A 20633-nucleotide genomic window follows, 5' to 3' on the forward strand; every position below is an offset into this window, starting at 1 on the left:
CACTAGGTCGTAAGCGAAATAAGCCCCGTGCGCCACCACGGGCACTCCTCGATCATCCCCAGACCCAAAGGCACCATGTCGCGGTCGAACGTGATTGTGCTGTATGTACTTATGCTAGGTGACTAACTGATAGTGATAATGGCACGGGATACACAAAAATGGGGTGAGTTTCCCTCCCTTTTTGCACCAGAACACGACTAACATTTCTAAGCTTTGCCGGCAACTCGGAGCCCTCATTTGTGTTTCCGACGGCGATTGCTACGTCCTCATCTAGTGGCAGCAAGCCTTCAGGGGCACGTCCGAGTGTGCCGAACAAACCTGGTGGACTGAGCAACTCGTCTTTGGTGTCCAAGCGTGGTATTGATGACTTAGACTTCTATATTGGTAACGAGGCTTATGCCAATTCCAAGACGTATCAAGTGGACCAGCCCATCCGTCATGGTATCGTGGAAAACTGGGACCTGATGGAGCGTTTCTGGGAGCAGTGCATTTTCAAATACTTGCGTGCTGAGCCAGAAGAAAACTACTTTATGCTTACTGAGCCTCCGCTGAACCCGCCGGAGAATCGTGAGGCCACGGCTGAAATTATGTTCGAGTCGTTCAATATCAAGGGTCTGTACATCGCTGTACAGGCTGTGCTGGCTCTTGCTGCAAGCTGGACAAGCAACAAAGTGACCGACCGGACGCTTACAGGTACTGTTATTGACAGTGGTGATGGCGTGACACACGTTATCCCCGTGGCCGAGGGATATGTGATTGGCAGTGCCATTAAGCATATTCCTCTGGCCGGCCGCGATATCACGTATTTTGTGCAGCAGCTTCTCCGTGAGCGAGGTGAGTCTGTGAATATTCCTGCGGAGGACAGTCGTCGTGTCGCCGAAAAGATCAAGGAGGATTACAGTTATGTATGCCAGGACATTGTGCGAGAATTCCGTCGATTTGACGAAGATCCATACAAGTACTTTGAACGCTACGAAGGCGAGCACTCTGTGACGGGACGTGTACGTACCTTGCTTACTGACCCAAGCGCTATTCGGTAGATGTTGGCTATGAGCGTTTCCTAGCGCCGGAGATTTTCTTCAACCCCGAAATTGTATCTTCTGACTTCTTGACGCCGCTGCCTGAGGTTGTCGACCAGGTGATCCAGCAGAGCCCAATTGATGTGCGTCGTGGCTTGTACAAAAATATTGTTCTTTCTGGTGGGTCGACCATGTTCCAACACTTTGGCCAACGCCTTAAGAAGGATCTGAATGCCATCGTGAGCCAACGTATTGCTGCCTCGGAGGCGGCTAGTGGCAACCTGGCTCGCAGCTCTGGGTTGGAAGTCAACGTGATCTCCCATCGTATGCAACGCTATGCCGTCTGGTACGGCGGCTCTCTTCTGGGCTCGTTGCCAGACTTCCACTCATTCTGTTACGACAAGAAAGATTACGAGGAGCATGGCCCTAGCATTGTGCGCAAGTTCAGTGTGCTCGGCGGTATGTAGACGCTAGGGAGTGTGCGCCCGTGGTTGCTGCTTTGGCTAGAGAATATATATAAAAGTACACTGATATGCCTGTCTACTCCCACACTCGCAGCGTGCCTGCGACATCGGCCACGATCATGCAACGGAACGGCACCTCCAAGTATCCTAGCGCCGTGATAGTATGCTGCTGCGCCTGCATCGATGTGGTGCCTGCATGAACAGCCTTGGCCTGCTCGTGAATATGAAGCGGCGTATGTAGTGGTGCATCGGTCGGAAGCTGAACAGCATGGTGATAATGCTGCAGGGAGCCCTGCGACGTCAGGGAGAATTCGCCGCGGACGTCGCAACCCCATGCTGTGCTATGTTCCGCGCGACCTAAATCCCAGAACCGCACAATTCGATCGGACCCGCCCGTGATCACATAGCCACAAGGCGCCTCGCTGCTCTGCGAAGGAGAGCTGGTGTAGCCATCCACGCTCGCGACCACGGTCCATATGCCATCAGTCATCGTGGTGGCCGACGCTGACACGTCTTGAGCCAACATGGCAACGAGCGCCGCAGTGTTCACATGATCATCCGTGTCTTCGGTGATGGGTGTGCACAGTGTACCTACGGCGGGCGTTGCGTCGCTTTCCATTGAGCCCACGTGCCACACACTGTCCATCGTACCCTGCTCAAGATCTAGACAGGTCATTTGGGGCACTGCTGCTTCCCATGCGACCAACACGCATCGAGGTCGCGTTGGATGCAGAGTACACGCGCGAATTTGTGCGGGGGTGCCATCGCCCACCGCCCATGTCTGCGCGCGCAGCTGGAACCGAAGGTCCCACAAGGCAACCCGGCCTTGCGACGTACACGCACACACCCAGTGGTGCTCGCGATCGATGGCCATGCAGGTGATGGCGCCCCACGCACGTGGTTGAGCGAGGGTCGATAGGATGCGCATGGTGCGTATGTCCCACACATGCAGGCGACCTGTGTTGGTGCCGAGGAGGACGGTCGGCACGGCCCCTCGCACATCCTGCTGCAAGCTGGTAACATACTCCCCTTCCTCCAGCTTCTTGCGGCCCAAGACCTGAGGGCGTGTATATCGTGGAAGCGTTTGACTTACGTGAATTGTGACGCCCCAAACGTGAATGGAACCATCACGCGCCGTACTGACAACGCAGTGTGTACCTTCCAATACACAAACACATGTGAGGGGGGCATGATGGGCTGGATACGTGAGGCGTGAACGTGACGTGACATTCTTTTCAAGGCGGGTCGTGTCCCAAATTTTGACGGTGCCATCGTCTGAGCCACTGACGAAGAACACATGATCGGAAGCCACCGCTACACACGTAATGGCTGCCGTGTGCTCCGAGAAATAGGCAATCAAATGACCTTGCGGTCGTCGGTTGCTCACAGGGGCACGGCGTACCGGCAACGCGGCCGTCGGCCAAGTCGATACAGGCTCCGATACGGTGGCTGGCATTTTCAGTCCATGCTCGTACGCCGCTTCCAAGTGTGCGTGGATGTACGGATCCACACCTTCGTACGTGCTGCCCATACCAGCGGAGAGCGTAGTTGAGGCTGCAGGCGCATGGCCCAGGGGCTCGGTAATTCGCTCTGTGCTCGCACGTTCCGCGTGAGCGGTGATTAGGGAGGTGCTTGTTTGCGCGATGCTAGGCGCGGAGAGGAAAGGTAGCTTGAGTGATCGATCTGAAATGGAGGCAGCATCGTCCTGCATACTCGGCGCACGGCTTGGACGTGCGTGTGATGCGGGAGGAGGTGGGGGCGGCGTTCCAGGCCGCGAGGGACTCAGCACGAAGCCTGCTTCATCGCTCCGCTTCTCGTTCACAGGGGTAGCTACTGGGGCTTGAACGCCGCGGTGCTGCATCCTATCCTGCGCCATCCGCACAGACATAGCCGAGGGAACGACCATGGGCACATTGCGTGGCGTGAAGAAGATTGTCTGCTGCGAAACACCTTCCAGCGACGTAGATGGAGGCGCACGCGTCGATCGACTCGGCGCGTTTCCACGCCGCTCAATGTACCACCACAGCGCTGCCAGGTTCCGTGGATCGTGCGTCATATCCATCCCGAGCGAGTGAAGACGAGCTAACATGGCACGCTCATCGTCCGTTGAAGGCGCAATCGTAGTTGGCGGCGGGACAGTGGGCGGGCGCACAATCGTGTCCATATGATCCCGCACCGCTTGATGCATCGTGTCCTCATCTGTAACGACAGCCACCGCATGCGCACGCCAGAACGTGGCCAGGGTGGAAGAAGGATGCGAGGCTCCTGCGATACAGGCGTGCAGCACGGCTGGCGCTACAGGATCGCGCAAATGACTCCAAATGGAGAGCGTCGTGCATGTGGCAATGTCGCACCGCAAATAAGGGCGAAGCAGCATGTAGATACGCATCCACCGCTCGGCCATTTCCGACTCGCCACAGTCCACGGCAGCCACAAGAACGCCTACACTCGCTTCGCGGATCCATGTATTGGGATACGCGAGTAAACTTGCCACGTACTGCAAGAGCTCCCACAATGTACCCCGCCGCAGACGTCGCAGCAGGCAGGGAAGCGAACGTAGAGCTGCCACGACGACCAAGTCATCTCCATCGCCCATGGCTTGCACCAATACAGGGTGCATATACTGCTCCAAAGCGTGCGGACTGATCATCGGCTCTAAGTCGACCATCGCCGTGAATACTGCCTTCCGCAGCTCGGCGTCTGGGTCGTTGAGGTACGTCAAGACATGGCTGAGAAGCTCCGACTGCACATACTCAGGCCCCATCAGCAGGCCCCATGTCAGACTATGCGTCAATAGCGCACGACGCACTTGCGGCGATGCATCCGTGACAAACAGAGCCACTTGATCACGTACAAAGAGACGAAGAGAGTGTACGTCCTGCTCAAACGAGTCGCTGGCCTGCGTATGGGCCAGACGCAGCGCTTCTGTCACGAGGCGTGCTAAGCATGACACCGTCGTCGTACGCACATGCTCGCTCGGATCGGATACGAGTGGCGCCACATGCGGCCACACAAAGTCGTGAAGGACCCCATCGTTGCTCGGCGAGATTTGCGAGACGCACTCAAACAACGTCGCCAGACCATGCATCGCCATGGCACGTACACGAGGACTGGGATCTTCCAGCAGTGACGCAAAGTAGGGCAGGACCCGATCAAAGCGAGCCTCGTCTGTAAGCCAGCCCCAAACAACATGCAGTAGTAGTTCCATGGCATGAAACTTGGTCGATGCACGCTGCGCATGCCGTACGTTGGCCAGAAGTACACTCAATACCACCAACACTTCATTATCACTCTTCACGTGAATGCGTGGTACGCAGTCGGGGAGCGATAGGCGTGGGATGGCACTATGCAGCTGCACATCCTGGGTCTGACCCGAGGTGGGCACGTCGCCAAAAAAGCGAACCAACGTAGCCCAGTCCTCGTACAGCTTTTCAATACGGTCGTCTGGCTCTAGCAGCCGCATAAGACGCGCTTGTTGCCAGCGCTCGTCCGTCGACTCATGAAGCCCTGAGGCCTCATCCTCTTCGCCCGTACGCCGCTGCAAGTCCACCAGGTACAAATGAAGGATCGCATAAAACGATTCAGGGAAGACTGTGCCCTGGGAGCCATGCAACAAGCTGTCCAAGGTAGGTCGCGCCCCAGGGTCGACTTGCAGCATGTCATGGACAAGGGCACGAATGCCAGCATGTGGTATCTCCTCCAGCATAGGCTGCAGGTCCAACTCCCCTTTACGGTAGCGGAACAGCTGACTGAGAGTAAAGAGCGGCGTGCCGTCCCGCCAGAGCTCTGCTAGCACACACCCAAGAGAAAACACGTCCATAGCCTCCGTGATGGGGTGCTGAGATCGTTCTAGGCCCAAATGCTGCACATAGGATTCATTCGGAAGGCCCGATGGCATGGATGGATGGGGCGGCGATGACGCGGGTAAATCTGCTAGCGATTCGTAAAACCGTTCGGGGGCAATATAGCATGTGCGCCTGGCTGACGAGTCGAAGAACAAGGAAAAGTCACTGGGGTCATCCAGAGGTAAGTATGTGGGCTTGAACGACGATGAAAAGTCGGTGATGTACACCGTCAATGACGACGTCACGAGCACATTCTCACACTTTAAGTCGCCATGTGGAACGTGGCGCTCATGCGCAGCACGCAATGCGTACAGAAGCTGGTAACTGATCCACAGTTTTTCCACTTCACTGAGAAAAGGTCGCGTGCTGATGCGGTCGTACAAGCTGCATTGAAGCCATTGACGGATCAAATACGCCGACGTCTCCGTCTCGATGACACGCTGTGTCGCCAAGACATTCGGCACGTTATCCAATGCTTCACTTTCCCCTAGATGTGAGTGTCGATCATCACATACACTGAAGCCGACGCACAAGGGCACGTAGGCGTATCTCCGAGTCAGGCTTGGTGAACGTCTTGATCACAAGGGACCCCATGGCATGCTTCACACGGGCCGCCCGCAATATACGCGATGTGCCCAGACTGCACTGTGAGATTCTCACACACATACCTGCACTCATAACTCAAACTAGGGTCTAGCAGGAGCTCTGTAGCCCCTGCAGGACGATGGGCTGTACCGCTTATCGTGTTGCCCATGCACGATACCTGGTGTCAAGTAGGAGACGCGGTCGGACACGGCTGCCAAGTGGAGGAAGAGCACCGCGTCAGCAGCGAAGGAGAAAACTATTGGTACACTACAGATCAATGAGACCCGCCTTGCGAATGCTGGTGTGTTAGTCTTCTCCCACACGTATACGTACGCGCGCTTAATTTCGCCAGCAGTCTTTTGCCATACGTTGCGCTTCCGATCACGCGCCATCGCTTGTACGTCCGTACCATGCGCACAAATCAGCTCCACAAGCCACTGGTGCTCTGCCACCGACGTAAAGCGCGGCACAGGCTTGTCTTCGCTGGACAACTTTTCCAAAGCTTTGTATAAGTCATATAGAGACATACCTTGCACCGTAGCACCTTCCTTGCCTTCATGCAGACGCGGAGGCAGCATCGTGAGGTTCGCAGGCTCGTCTTCATCCTGGTTCAGCGTGTCGCCCCATGGCGTCTTTGTGTCGGCCTCCTCTGCCTCTTCTTCATACTCGACAATGTCTACGACACGGCCCTTTTCATCACGAATGACACGTGCCATGCCTTTGCGGGGACGGCTGTTCTCACTCTCCGCTGGCGCTTGCGAGGACATAGCCGCCTTGTTATAAGGATCATTTCGATCAAGACCACCTGATTGCTGTGCTAGAGACGGAACTAGACCCAGCTTGGCATAGCTGCGTGGTCAGCCTGCATGCATACGTACTTCTGGCGCACTGTCAACGTTGGGTCCCAATTTTCACGCAGAATATCCGGACCCATTACCGTGGGCGCACGCTTCAAGCGCTTGTTCTGTGCACGCTTCGCACTCTTGGTCGCGCCCGAGTATTTGCCCGAACGCGCCTTACGACGCTGCCGTGGGTTCGCCATCGTGGTAGTCGAGCGTGCCTTCAGGCCTATGCAAGGATGGACCAACTTTTTTTGACTGTCACGTGCTTGCTTGGACACTATGGTACACAGGCCACCTGGGGCCAGTGAGCTAGCCGTAAATGGAGGCGTGGATGGATTGCAAGCGACGCAGAAAGCCAGTGCCAGTGCCTTGCGCTGAACTGGAGGCTATTTGCCTCTCCTTGGTCTCTGGCGCGCCGTAATCCAGCTCTTGGATCTCATGATCCACGTGGGCAGATGGCATGGGCCGACCAAAGGACGTGGGCAGCGCTGCACGGAGTGGATCGACAGGCACATCATGCACCGCCTCGTACTCTCTATCGTGGTTCTCCGCTTCTTTTTCCATAGATAGGGCTTGCTTGACGTGCCGCTGCATTTGAAGGTACGCCTGCGTAGCTGCATCTTCTTCTTGCTCGTACTGATCGTTGTACCACGCTTCACAGTCTGTACTGCTGATCGTCATACCAGCCGGAATCTCATTGGGCGGAAGTTGAGATGGGGGAGGCACTTTGGGGAGAGACGAGGTGGGAGTCGAGGATCGAAGCAGCTCGGAAGCTGTCGTGAAGGAAGGCTTTGGCAGGGCCGGCGCAGGTGCTAGACGAGAGCGTCGTTTCCGATGTCCCACGGTCGTACGGGCCAGCATGCGTGCAGCGATGGCTTCCAGCCCAGACACTGGGGTATCAGGCGTGACGTCTTCGTTTTGATGGATATCAATGTCCAACTTGCCACCACCTGGAGGTAAGACGACAGGCTTTGTGGTGACATACACGTTTGCTTGATCCGAGCTATGTTGCTGCTCTGCCTCAGCAGCAGTTCGTCGGCGTTCTCGACGCTTTTGGTTTTTGCGCTTAGTACGCTCTTTGCCCTGCCCTGGTGGGACCCACAATAATGCGTCTTGCTTGACATCAGACGTCTGAGATGGCTGCGACCCTGGGTTGTTTTCGTCATCGTCGGAGTTGTCGTCTTCACCAGAGCCTTCATCTGCATCATCATCTGAGCTCTCATTGGAGTCTTTATCGGAGTCTTTATTAGAGTTTTCGTCAAGGCCTTTATCAGACTCTTCATCAGAGTTTTCGTCAGAGTCTTCTTCAGACTCTTCATCAGAGTTTTCGTCAGAGTCTTTATCAGACTCTTCATCAGAGTTTTCGTCAGAGTCTTTATCAGAGTCTTCATCAGAGTTTTCGTCAGAGTCTTTATCAGAGTCTTCATCAGAGTTTTCGTCAAAGTCTTCTTCAGACTCTTCATCAGAGCTTTCGTCAGAGTCTTTGTCCGAGTCGGAGTCAGAGCTATCAGATGACGATGATGAAGATTCATCCTCATCCTCATCCTCTTCTTCTTCTTCGCTAACAGGTACTGAGCCACTTTGCACTTCAGTCTCCACTTCTTGTTCTTCCTTTTTATCAGCCGTGAAGGAATCACCGATAATGTCCTCATAGTCGTTTTCATCCTCGTAGTCCAGCTCATCCAGCTCGTCTGTCTCATTTAACGCGTCATCGTATGTATTCTTCATGACCTCGCCTTCTGTCTTCTGCTTAGATAGGCGCTCCTTCTTGCGGCGCTCAAACGCATCCATAGCTGCCTCTACCGACGACATGGCCGAAGGGCGTGAAAACGGAGGGACAAAAGCGCTGGAAGCTTTCCGCTTCGAGGTTGCACCCTTTCGGGAGGAAACACCTTCGCATTCAGACTGCATCAAGAGAGCAATACGGCTTGCTTCTGCCATAAGATCGCGCTCCGCATCCTTGTCGATAACCGAAGAGGTGGCATGGTTGTCTGTTGCAGCGCCTACCTTTCTCCGCTTGGTACTCTGCTGCTTGCGAGCGCTGCATGTAAGCAAAATTCATACGTACACAATCACATCTCCCTCACGAACCGTACGCCCAGGATGATCAAGCAGTGCAAAATCGTCGAGCGTAAGATGCAGCTGGTACGGCGCACATTCGTCCCCATCGTAATGCGAGATCAAAGTCTGTGCGATACGTTCCTGCAAGTCTTCAAGGGTATCATTTTCCACTACATTCATCCAGAACTGAGCCTCTGGAAGTGGATCATGCGTGGTAACGCGCACACGCACGTTTTCCCTGTCGCCACTTTTTGCCATGGTGAACACGATGCCTGTGCGCATCCAAGAGATGCACGAATGTGACGCGACGCGTGCACTGCGATCGGCCGAAATGCACCGCTGTGCCAGACTGGCTCCACTTCGCACTTGCAACGTGAGGGACGCCACTGGAGCGCAATGCCGGGAGGGCCTTCGTCCGCATGGCTTCATTCCATTGATGCGACCTATGAGCTAGTGGAAGTACCGGAAGTCCGGGAGAAATATCCCGTGTTGGCACAGAAAGTGGCGGCTACGATTACCGCGTGTGAAGAAGCACTTCGTGACTATGGGTGGCATCACTGTGCTCTCAGCTTCAATGGCGGCAAAGATTGCACCGTGCTTGCGCATATCCTTACAGCGGTGCTGCGCCGATTAAATGGATGTGAGTCGCACCAGTCTGTGCCCACCATTGAGTCCCTGTATGTGGCCTGTTCGCAGCCGTTTACAGAGGTTGAGCAATTTATTGAGTATGCCGCGTCTGAGGAGACAGGCTACCACCTCATACTTCATACGACGAAAGGCGATCTAAAAACTGCGCTTACTGAGTACAAAGAAGGTGAGAAGGGAAAAGACATTACTGCCATCTTTATTGGCGTGCGACGTGACGATCCGCAGGGTTCAACGATTCATGTTCGATCGAAATGCGATCCATCGTGGCCGCCCATCATGCGTATTCACCCGCTGCTGGATTGGGAGTACGAAGATGTATGGGCCTTCCTGCGGTGCCCTCATTTGCGGGTCGGCGCGACTTCCTCCCATGTACCATCGTACGTGGCTGGCCAAGAAACGGGGGTGCCATACTGCGCCCTGTACGATCAAGGATACACGTCCCTTGGCAGCCAGTACAATACTATTCGCAACCCTGAACTCAACATACCCGGTACAGACACATACGACCCGGCCTATAAACTACGTGATGGTTCCTTGGAACGTGCAGGACGGCTTAAAGATGTCCGTAGACCTACGTCGACGTAGCTGTATTTTTCTTTGACTTACTGTTAGACGAGGGTTTTTGGTGAGGCTTGGCCTTCGGCTTGCCCTGCTTCGGCTTGGGAGGGTGCGAAAGCGCTGGCGCTGGCGTAGGCGTAGGCATCTGGCCCTGGGGTTTCGGCGAATTCCATGCATTGGGCTTCGCAGGCTTCTTCAGTGAGAGAGCCGCGAGATGTGACGTGGCGGCGTCCACCTGCTTGTTTGAGGCGGGGCTACGCGCTTTGGCATGCTGCAGGCCACCCGAAGGCGTAGCGGGTTGGAAGAATTTCATACCGCCAGATCGGCTTTGCGGGCCGCCCATCACCGTCACTTTCGGTCGTGCTAGGTTTTCTGCGTGGAGCGTACGTTGGAGCGGCGTCGACTGCATCGCAGCCAAGTCTGACAATTCGCCCCACTTGGTCGCAATTTGCGGCGTGCTCAGGTTGAGCACATGCGCACGGCCCACCGTCGCGCCACGGTACTGGGAACAAATACCGCCTAGCGTCGTACCAGCGAGGAACGGCGCGTCAAATACCACGTCAATGCTGTCGGTGCCGATTGCAACCACAGTACCCTTGGCAGCCAGTGGAACGAAACCAAAGTCCAGGACATTGATCACACGATCACCGAGCTCAAACGACTGCTCTGGTACACGGAACTTGGCATGCTCGGGTTTAAGCAACGCTTCGCGAGGCAAGCCACGCAGGATTTGGCGCTTGATTGCTCCGCCTTCAGCACGGCGCTGGGCAATGATCGCCACGGCGGATTCCAGCACCTCGATAATCGGACGCTCCAAACGCTCCACGTACAACGGCACATCTTCCAAGTCGCGCAGATGATGCTCCTTTTGCCACGCCCGCAGCGCTGTCATACGCTCGTCTGTCTTGGTGGGGAACACTTCCTCCACATCATAGTACTCGCCGTCATTCAGCCGACGAGCAAGAATGCGTGGGATCTCGGGGAACGCCTTCATAAACTCCACGACCAGCAGAACCGCTCGCTCACTGTACTCCCAGCCCTGGTGGCCACGGCGTGTGTACCCAAGGACCTTTCGGCTACGCGCCTCGAACTTGAGGTTGAGGCCAATGTTGCTTTTCTGGCCATGGTTCATAATAAAGATGCTGCTTGTCAGCTTGGAAAGGACCAACGACGAGATCTTCAGCCGGTTCGCCACTTGCCCAGCGTGGAAGTACGAGTCCTGTGCACGCTGCTGCACAAGCTTGCGAATAATCGAGTGCTCCTGCACAAGATCAGCAATAAACGCCAACTCTATCGTCACTGTATCCCCAGCTGTGCCGATCACACGGCCTGGGCATCCAAAGCCAGGCGAGCCCAAGAAGAAGACCCTCGTACTATCGGGGAACGCTTCAGCCACAGACATGCTAGGATGCTCCAAGAACCGCGTGTCTTCATGCTTCACCTTATCAATGACCAAGGGCCATGGGGACACAACTTCAGCATCAGGCAGTGGCTCATATTCTTTCTTGATCGAGCCATCGTAGCCTAGAATAAGACCTTTCAGCGGTCGCACATGCAATAGCACATCCACTGCTCCCAGCACCACACCGTAGCGATTTGCATAGCGCGAGGTGATATGGGAAGTTTGCTTGCGGAACGCCAACGACGCTTCGCCTCCCACATCATGACGAATGCCCACTTGGTTCTTCTTCCACACAGCACGGAAGCACTCGTTCGAATCGCTCACACCTACCACTAAACCTTCAAAGAGGTACGGCCAGTGAATGTATGTCGACGTGCCAATCAGCGTCTTGGCCAACGCCTCGGTGCTGGGCTTCTCGCCACGTGGCTCAATGGCCAGAATCATCGACAGGCCCTGCGAGGACGTCCCATGGACATTGACGCCAAACTTGCGCAGCGACGGCTTGAATGACAGCGTCTTCATGGAGGGGAAGCCAGGCATGGCATCCAAGCCGAGACCTACGCCCTCCGGCAAAGTCTTCACAAACGACTTGCCTTCCATCGAGGGAAGAACGTACTCGGAAATGCGCGTATGATTGTCTGGCAGGTCAGGTAAGAAGCCTGGCAAGCTTGACGGCATTACGCGTGTGTATGAGGCATCGTACACAAACTGATGCGGCACTCCATGCGTATTGCGCTCACGCTCCTCCGCCGTCAATCCATTTGCACGACGATGCAGAACGTCCAAAAGACGCGACTCCTCAATGAAGGGAATTTTCACAACGGCTTCCCAACTGTTCTTCTTGCCATTCATATCACTCTCGTACTTGGTCGGGTAAAAGTCAAGAATGGACGAGCTGGGATCGGTCATGAGATCCTGGAACGCCGGTGGAATAAGCTGCTTGCTGAGCGGCGGCAGCACACCCATCAACTGCTCAAACGGCAGGAATGGCGTACCTTTCTCGAAGTGGAACGTAAAGTCGGAAATGTTACGCATATCGGACACCTGTGGTGCGTAGTGGTAGCGGTAAAACCAGCCCCAGGAGGCATTTCCTTCGTAGTAATAGTGCAAGACCCACTGCATGCCTTCAATGTAGTTGTACACAAGATCTTTCACAGCGTCTGAGCCATATTTAATGCCCATCTTCGTCTGATAATACGACGATTTCCATGCCACCAGCTTGTCATCAATCTCACGCTCACGCTCGGCCTGCAGAGGTGGCTCAGTCGGAAGCGACGTCTCCTCCGACGCTTCGTCGTTGGCCTGACCCGGCACTTCCACACGCGCATCCAGGTAGGGCTGCAGCGCCTGACGTACAGCCGCCTCGCTCTGCTCAAGAAACTCCATGTCATAGGCATCATCACGACGAATCGCTTTGAGTGTCGAGGTTGGGATCGACATGGTCGTAGCTGTCGTATCACTCACAGGATCGTACTCGTTCTCCAGCCATTCAAGCTGCAAGGCATCCGCCAAGCCATGCAAAAATGTGAGGTCGGCGGCAGGCAGCTTCGCAGGGAACGCCAACGACGTCTCTGCAGAGCCGGGGTCCGCACGGAATTTGACAGCGAATTCGTGCACCTTGGTCACCCAGTCACGCTGCTGAGGCGTCATACACATTTGCATCGCTTGGCCCTTCTTGCCCTTGCCCTTGGCTTTGGTCTTGGATGGTGCTTCCTGTTTGGGCATGTGGTCACGCACGAAATTATCACGCTCCAACTGGAATAGCTCATTGATGATCAGCTGCAAACGTTCCGGATGCAAAATGCCCTGCTCATTCAGGTAGCCCCCAGCCTGCGGTAGCACCTTTTCATAGATCCGGAACAAGAGCTCAATAGCACCTTCGTTGATATGCAGGCCTGGCAAATGCGGTAAAAAGTCATTGCCGACAAACAAGTGCAATAGGATATAGTCGTCAATGATCCTCTCCAAGTCAAAGGGGAACGACAACTTGGTCTTCAGCGCATCGAATTCCATCTCCAAATATTCACGCAGTAGCGAAAGGTGCAGCAGGTAAAATGTCTGTGTCTCCAATCCACCCGTCTTCTTTCCACGGCGAGGACCGAACGTCACCTCTTCACGGAGCAAAGCAAAGTGCGGGTCGTGACTGAGCAAACCCAACATGATCAAATCCGCGTCCAAACCATAAAGACAGTGACGTGTGTTGGGATCATAGCCTGGTTGTGCCTTGAGCGTACGCACAAACTCCATAATCTTGTGCTCACCCTCACCGCATGCCTCATGCCCCGAGAGAATCACTTGCACATCCCGCCAATTCGCATCTTCTGACACCTTCTTGGCAATAAAGTACTCGAGCTGTCGAGACAGCTTCCGCATAAACACGGTGCCTGGCGTGATACAGTTGGAATCAAAGGGCGGGGAATCAGGGATCTCTTCGCCGCGGCGGACAGCTTTGTCATGGGCCTCCTTGGCTTCTTGCGCCGTACGGAAACGACGCGAGCGCTGCTGATTCATCTTGGCACGAGGCGCCACACCATCAATTGCAAGGAAGAAGACCTTCTTAGGACGAATTTTGGCAAAGAGATGCTCGATGTACGCAAATATGCCTAAGAAGATATCTTCTTCGGATATCCGGAACGTAGCCTCTCCATCTCGCGGATGCGAACTGCGGTGTCAGTTGGGCGTATGTCTTCGTACCAGTTATGAATAATACCATTCATGTCTGTGGGGTGAGTGCCCACATGCTGAACGTACCTAGATAGAGATTGTCAAACTCAGGTATACGGTTCTCTTCCACGAGTTGCATAATGACTGCGCGTTAGCTCCCATAGCGCCTAAACGTACGCGGATAACGCTCTGAGAGCCATCGAAAATATTTCGGCACACCTGGAAAGCATGTTAGGCATCCTGCTTAGCACATGACGTACCCATCGTGCCGCGTTGCTCTCTTGTTACAGTTGGGAGCGACGAAGCGCGGCGTGTTCTCGCCACGTGACAATAGCGCAGGACATAGGTCAGCCAACCACGGTGCCCCACAGTGCGGCGGAGACGTGCGGTTCCCTATGCGTCAGGTGGAGAAACCCCACCATAGTTGCGCACGGCCGTGTTGCAACGTTGCCAACATGGAACGACGACACTCGAAAGCGCGCATGGACGCGCTGTTCAATGAGAGTTATGTGAATGAAGAACACATGCAAGCCTATGCTGAGGTATTGCGGCAAGAAGAAGCTGCATCGCATGGAATTGGGCGTCTAGATTCAGTGCGTCCCGTCTCAGCGGCCTCCGACTTTGCCCCCATCTGTGAGCCTGTGAAGAAAGGCCAAGACGAAAGGGATATGGGCACGCGTATTCATATGGATCGCTCCATTCCTGAAGGCATCATGTACTCGATTATGCGCTGGCCCCTTCTTGGTATTATCTTCCTCTTTATCTTTACCGAGTTTGCCCTCTATGTCACTGTACGTCAAGTGGTCAATATCATGGAGAAGTTCAGCTCATGGAACGGCAAGAATGGCAAGCTACGTCAAAGTCTACGTGATGCGCAGACGTACCCAGAATGGAAGCGCACAGCGTTGGAGTTCGACCGGTTTCGCAAGTACGATGAGTGGAAAGCCAACGATGCGAGTCCCTTTTACGATTGGCGCTTGGTCCAGCGCGTGATTGCTGCGATGAAAGTCACGCGGCAGAAGGAAGATGCACATGCGTTGATGGGCGTACTGCACCTATGCTTGAAGCATGGATTTGCCGGCATTGAAAACCTCGCGTTGTACAGCCAATCCTTCTACGGAACGAAGCACTTGATTGAGCAATACTACTATGAAGTGGACAAGGCATTGCAATTCTTCGAAAAGTCGACCGACATTGAGCCGCGTGTGAAACGCGCTTTCTACAATTCGACGTCGAAAAACTTGGGCCGCACAGCACTATGTTTGAGCGGCGGCGCGAGTTTCGCGTATTACCACATTGGCGTTGTGCGTGCGTTGTTGGACGGCAATCTGCTTCCGAATATTATCAGTGGCACGTCGGCAGGTGGCTTGATTGCAGCCTTGATATGCACACGGACGAATGAAGAGCTGAAGGACATTCTTGTGCCAGAGCTGGCCCATAAAATCACCGGCTGCGATGACCCCTTACACGTATGGATCGTACGTGCGTGGAAGACGGGGGCCCGATTCGATGCAGTCACTTGGGCACGTAAAGTGCAGTTCTTTACGCATGGCTCTCTTACCTTCCGGGAGGCCTTTGAGCGCACCGGCAAGACGCTGAACATCAGTGTCGTGCCGTTTGATCAGCACTCGCCTGCCCAGCTGCTCAACCACGTTACAGCGCCAGACTGTCTTATTTGGAGTGCTGTGCTGGCTTCGGCCGCTGTTCCCGGTATCTTGAACCCTGTCTTCTTGATGCAGAAGCAGGCTGATGGCACACTCAAGCCGTGGAGCTACGGCAACAAGTTCCGCGACGGCAGCCTGCGTGTGGACATTCCGTTGGAAAAGCTTCATTCGCTGTTCAACGTGACGTACCCGATTGTGTCGCAGGTCAATCCACATGTCCACTTGTTCCACTACGGCTCGCGCGGGGCACCGGGGCGCCCGACAGCGTACCGCCGTGGCCGCGGATGGCGTGGTGGATTCCTGCTCTCTGCCGCAGAGCACATTCTGAAGCTCAATCTGATTACCAATTTTAAGATTATGCGTGATCTGAATCTCATGCCGAAACTCTTGGGCCAGGATTGGTCGTCGGTGTTCTTGCAGGACTTTGCCGGGTCGATCACCATCTACCCCAAGACGCGCATCATGGACTGGCCGCATATCCTTACGGATCCGGACCCTAGTGATCTGGCACGCATGATGCGATCGGGCCAGTATGTGACCTTCCCGAAGCTGCACATGATCAGCAATCGCGTACGTATTGAGCGCGCCATTGCGCGCGGCCGCAGCATGCTGCGTGCGATGGACAACACGTCGGACAAGGAAGATGAGAGTGATACGGAAGTGCTCGATGCCTCGCTGGATGCATCGGAAATGATCATGAACGCGGGCGGCAATGGCACCCCGAAACCTGCGACCAATGCCTGGGAAGCGGAGCAGGAAGATGTGATGCAGCGTACAGAAAATGGCCTGCTAAAGATGTACTCACCGAACCTGTACCGCTTCCTGGACGAGTATGAAATGAGCAATGCGCCATCGCCGGCCGAGTCGGATGGCGAGGGCGAGGCTGGCACACAGGGGAACGGTTCGTCTGTCGGTGCACGTCGCCGACGTCGTCCACCGCTGTTGGACGTACGTCGGATCGAGGATCCGGCTCATCGCCATCAGGCTCGACGGGCGCTGATGGAAATGCGGCGATCGCACAGTGAATCGTGGATCGTTCCCACGCTGTGCATGCCTGATGCGGACGACGAACCGTCCCATAGTCCGTACTAGCAGCAACGTAGACAACGAGCACAGACCATGATGACATAATCTCGTCGCTGCGGCGAGGCAGGCCTCGCTCTCGATCTTGGCTGGCGTGGAGCGTGCGCTTCGATTACGATCGGTCTCTCTCGTAAGGGACGCCAAGCGATGGCGGGTGTAGGCGAGCAGCCTCAAGATGTATCAGGGCCCCGAGCAATGGTGGTGGGGCCCAGTGCGCCAGTGCCAGGACCGGAGGGGCAGATCAGCCATATTGAGTCGGCCGTGACGCGTCTTCTTGTCGCGACCAAGATGCTACTGGAATCACTAACGCACTGGTCGCAAGGCAAAGAGACGGAAACCAATGTCTCTCAGATCTATGTACGACTCGGCAACGACTTCAATGCGGCTCTCTCGTCGTTTCTCAGTGTGCATATCGACATGGCGTATGTGGACATGCAGCGTAGGCGACTAACTTGACAGGGATCTGTATTCGGTGCCAGCCGACTTACGGCGGTGCTTGGAAGCATGCTTATCCGAGCCTGCCTCACCAGAAGCGCTTGAGCGTCATTTGCCGAGCATTCGCGAGATTATTATTCGGCTCCTGCAAGGTCTCAAAGCCAAGCAAACGCTCTACCGACAACGCCAGGCAGAGGCCGCGTTGACGGCGCCTGTGCCCGTGCCAGTACCTGTCGCGGTGGGCACAGGCACAGAAACGTCAGCGGCGACAAGTACGTTCCCGAAACGACGGCCATTGCCGCCACCAGGGCCCAGCGGCCCACCGTCGTCGAGGCCCACCAGTCTTCTGATGTCGTCAGCGCCGATTACCGAGCCACCAGCGACGCCGAGTCATGCGGGTACGAATCCATCGTCGGCGCGGTCCTCACCGACCAAGTTCGGGAGTGTCGCAAGTACCAACGATCCTCAAGCGAGCTTGCGTCGGAGTGATGCCCTGGAGCGACGTGCAAGTAAGCGCTTTAGTGCGTATGCCTTCAACAAGATGGGGGCAGGTTCCGGCTTGCTAGCCGCGCTGGGTACCACGACGCCGTCCGTGAGTCCGCGTGGAGCTGAGCGTCTTACTCCGCAGAGTACGTTGCCGCGTGTTCAGGAACAAACGACCGGCGCACGAGCGATCCCGACACCGGCAGAGACGCCGACACGCGCACCCACGCAGGCAGCCATGGCGACGAGCGCGTCGGAGATGGCATCGACAGACAAGGCCTTGCCGGACATTGTATCATCGCCCACGACGATGCCGCTGTTCTTCCAAGTCCACGACCATGTGCACAAAGTCTCTGTCCCGATCGATGTATCTATGGAGGACCGAGGATTGAGTCTCGCACAGCTACGTATGATATTTGTCCACCAATTTTCCCATGCCGTGGAATTGGATCAAATTCCCGACGTATACATTAAGGATCCTACGACAGGCGTCGCCTACCTGCTGGAGAACATGGACGACGTGCAGCCCAGGAGCGTCTTGCTGCTACGTGCCTTGCCGAAGGCCAAGACGCCGGAATCGAACGGCATCACGCAGCTCCGAGAGGACATCACCACAGCGTTGCAGAGTGTTATGCACGAAATCCACACATTGAAGGCGATGTACGCCACGACGCCGCGCAAGGACAGTGCCGTGGGCACGCCCATTCTCGACGCTGATTTCCAACGAGCTGGGGACCGTTTGATGCACTTGGCAGCGACGGCACACCCCGACGTGTCTACGGGCGACACGTCGGGGGCGTCGCAGCGCAGCGCCGCGTATGCCCATGAGCTCAAACGGCAGTACGAGGCACTGCAGCATCTACGCAACGATTTTGCTGTGCTGCGACAGGTCCAGGACGAGAGCGAGCAGGATATGCGGCAAGTGTTTGCACAGGTGCGTGAGCAAGTCCATGCAATGCATGATGTCGTAGCCCTTGGCCCTTCGGCGGGGCGCAACCTGGTCGAGTCAGGCAAGACGCAGCTCGATGCCAAGTCGCAAGCGGTGTTGACGAGTGTGGAGGATCTGCAGGATGTGATTGAAGACTTGAAGTTGGACGTGGGCCACCGCGGCGTGAAGCCCAAACCGATGGAACTGCGTCGGATTCAGCAGGAGATTGCACAGGCGACGCAGCGTTTGCACGACTTGGAAGAGTACATGGACTCGGTTCGCCCCTCGTGGAAACGTACATGGGAAAGCGAGCTGCAGACCATTGTGGACGAGCAAGAGTTTTTGCACTACCAAGAGGGCCTCCTTGCCGACTTGAAGCAGGATCATACCGCGCTGCAGGGCGTGTTTGCCAGCATCCAGCAAGTTGTACGGCTTCGTGATCAGGGGCCATCGCGTACCGCTGACGAGCCGGCGAAGGCCCCGCGATACGTCCCACCGCCGCCAGACGAAGAGCACCAGGGCCTGCATACGGTCATGGTGGAAGTGCGTGGGCAGTCGATTGACCATGAACGACGCTTGCGCGCGTTGCAGGCAGCGGAGCGAGCGCGCGAAAAGGCCAAAACGGCACGCACAGACGAATTCATGCAGGAAATCGCCGAGTTCGCAGATACCAAGGGCCTGCGCCGCACAGGTGGCCATCTCGAGGCCGAGCGGATCCGGCAAAAACGCGATCAGACGACGTTACGGGCTATGTGGGATGCGTAAGTATGTCCAGAAGGTATGTGTCGCATCAGCGCCTTGCACGCGCCATGCCACTTGCATGGCGACGTACGCGGGAGGCGGATCAGGAAGGCGCATGCTCAGCGACGCTTGGTGCCGATGCACACGGACGCCACTTGCAAAGCCGTCCCAGCCGGCATACGACGGCGTATCGTCGTCCCACTCTAACACGTCGACATAGGCCGGCACATGAACCTGGTAGGCCGATAACTCAGCCTCTGACCGTAGTGTCACGTCCATAGGATCCATTAGCGGGTTCTCAAGGGTCAGGGTATACAGCGACGGCGCACTGGCTGCCAGCGTGCATGCCGGCAGGAACTGGTGCGCCATCAGTTTGATTTTGTAGGCGCCCGAGCTGGTCCGCAGCTCAGGGCGGACGAGGATATGCCGGCATACCGCACACCGCTTGCTCAGCTTGCTTCGCAGACGAACACGCTGCGGACGAAGAGCGCGTGGGGCGTACGGCTGCTCACTGGGCATCGCCCATCGCTGCGCGAGCGTCGTGGATCGACTCGCCGCACGAAGCTCGTCCGCCTCGCGAGCCTGGCGTGCGGCATGCTTGGCGAGCGATTGATAAAGGGTAGGCATATAGGCTTCGTGCTCGGGCATCGAAGGGGGCTGCGCCGTCTTGCGTTGGGCATACCACCGATTCATCTCCAACACACTTGCCATGTGCTCACTGACGTTCTCAAACTCACGCACAGGCCAGTGGGCTGCGTCCCATGCATCCAAGGTAGCGCCAAGACTTTGCGGCTTGTCGGCGACGAGACCCCACCGCTTCGAGTCCCAACGGCAGTACGTGCACGAGAAATAAAACGGCTCCACCCCCTGACTCGCTTCCGGCGCGGTGAGCGAGGCTGTACGTGGCGGATCAGATCCTACAATCGATAGGACATGCGTGCAGAGCGGGCACGTAAAGCAGTTGCGGCCACAGCGTGCGTGCTGCGTACGCACACTGGTGCCTGGCACTTCAAAGAGGCAGTGGGGGCAATAGCAACTGCTCGTTTCCCAGGCCACGCAGTCGTTGCATCGTAGCTCATGGCACTCTTCGCAAAAGTACAGGTCGCAAAGAGCCGAGCTAGGTGCACGTACGTCGCTATGGGCAACCTGCTGGCCGTACAAACGCGCAGTGCAGGCACACACGACCGTGCTGCTCAGACGATGCATGCGGT

The 20633-nt window shown here is 56.0% G+C and overlaps 9 protein-coding genes across 9 annotated transcripts; 4 read left to right on the forward strand and 5 right to left on the reverse strand.

Moving 5' to 3' along the window:
- Nucleotides 1-75: 75 nt before the first annotated feature.
- On the forward strand, nucleotides 76-1486 carry Malapachy_1291 (actin binding protein; the record flags this gene model as incomplete). Its single annotated transcript, XM_018135796.1, has 3 exons — nucleotides 76-101; nucleotides 212-1001; nucleotides 1028-1486. 3 exons carry the CDS (start codon nucleotides 76-78, stop codon nucleotides 1484-1486), a joined length of 1275 nt encoding a protein of 424 aa, XP_017990429.1.
- A 73-nt stretch (nucleotides 1487-1559) lies between these two features.
- On the reverse strand, nucleotides 1560-6082 carry Malapachy_1319 (arm repeat-containing protein; the record flags this gene model as incomplete). Its single annotated transcript, XM_018135824.1, has 3 exons — nucleotides 1560-5815; nucleotides 5844-5968; nucleotides 5997-6082. 3 exons carry the CDS (start codon nucleotides 6080-6082, stop codon nucleotides 1560-1562), a joined length of 4467 nt encoding a protein of 1488 aa, XP_017990336.1.
- A 98-nt stretch (nucleotides 6083-6180) lies between these two features.
- Malapachy_1326 (hypothetical protein) lies at nucleotides 6181-6955 on the reverse strand (the record flags this gene model as incomplete). Its single annotated transcript, XM_018135831.1, has 4 exons — nucleotides 6181-6211; nucleotides 6247-6415; nucleotides 6443-6762; nucleotides 6792-6955. The coding sequence occupies 4 exons, from the start codon at nucleotides 6953-6955 to the stop codon at nucleotides 6181-6183; spliced, it is 684 nt and encodes a 227-aa protein (XP_017990359.1).
- A 109-nt stretch (nucleotides 6956-7064) lies between these two features.
- On the reverse strand, nucleotides 7065-9074 carry Malapachy_1322 (hypothetical protein; the record flags this gene model as incomplete). Its single annotated transcript, XM_018135827.1, has 3 exons — nucleotides 7065-7895; nucleotides 8328-8796; nucleotides 8824-9074. The coding sequence occupies 3 exons, from the start codon at nucleotides 9072-9074 to the stop codon at nucleotides 7065-7067; spliced, it is 1551 nt and encodes a 516-aa protein (XP_017990363.1).
- Nucleotides 9075-9212: 138 nt separating this feature from the next.
- Malapachy_1318 (fad synthase) lies at nucleotides 9213-10021 on the forward strand (the record flags this gene model as incomplete). Its single annotated transcript, XM_018135823.1, has 2 exons — nucleotides 9213-9841; nucleotides 10012-10021. 2 exons carry the CDS (start codon nucleotides 9213-9215, stop codon nucleotides 10019-10021), a joined length of 639 nt encoding a protein of 212 aa, XP_017990335.1.
- A 14-nt stretch (nucleotides 10022-10035) lies between these two features.
- On the reverse strand, nucleotides 10036-14352 carry Malapachy_1296 (5 -3 exoribonuclease 1; the record flags this gene model as incomplete). Its single annotated transcript, XM_018135801.1, has 5 exons — nucleotides 10036-14086; nucleotides 14119-14143; nucleotides 14176-14232; nucleotides 14266-14307; nucleotides 14349-14352. 5 exons carry the CDS (start codon nucleotides 14350-14352, stop codon nucleotides 10036-10038), a joined length of 4179 nt encoding a protein of 1392 aa, XP_017990438.1.
- A 191-nt stretch (nucleotides 14353-14543) lies between these two features.
- Malapachy_1292 (patatin-domain-containing protein) lies at nucleotides 14544-16844 on the forward strand (the record flags this gene model as incomplete). Its single annotated transcript, XM_018135797.1, has 1 exon — nucleotides 14544-16844. The coding sequence occupies one exon, from the start codon at nucleotides 14544-14546 to the stop codon at nucleotides 16842-16844; it is 2301 nt and encodes a 766-aa protein (XP_017990428.1).
- Nucleotides 16845-16982: 138 nt separating this feature from the next.
- Malapachy_1288 (hypothetical protein) lies at nucleotides 16983-19446 on the forward strand (the record flags this gene model as incomplete). The annotated part of the gene is made up of 2 exons (XM_018135793.1): nucleotides 16983-17257; nucleotides 17295-19446. The coding sequence occupies 2 exons, from the start codon at nucleotides 16983-16985 to the stop codon at nucleotides 19444-19446; spliced, it is 2427 nt and encodes an 808-aa protein (XP_017990425.1).
- A 25-nt stretch (nucleotides 19447-19471) lies between these two features.
- Malapachy_1325 (dynactin p62) lies at nucleotides 19472-20628 on the reverse strand (the record flags this gene model as incomplete). The annotated part of the gene is made up of 2 exons (XM_018135830.1): nucleotides 19472-19478; nucleotides 19514-20628. The coding sequence occupies 2 exons, from the start codon at nucleotides 20626-20628 to the stop codon at nucleotides 19472-19474; spliced, it is 1122 nt and encodes a 373-aa protein (XP_017990360.1).
- Between the last annotated feature and the right edge of the window lie 5 nt (nucleotides 20629-20633).

The sequence above is a fragment of the Malassezia pachydermatis genome (assembly GCF_001278385.1).
Source record: "Malassezia pachydermatis strain CBS 1879 chromosome Unknown scaffold9, whole genome shotgun sequence".
NCBI classification, from domain to species: Eukaryota; Fungi; Basidiomycota; class Malasseziomycetes; order Malasseziales; family Malasseziaceae; genus Malassezia; species Malassezia pachydermatis.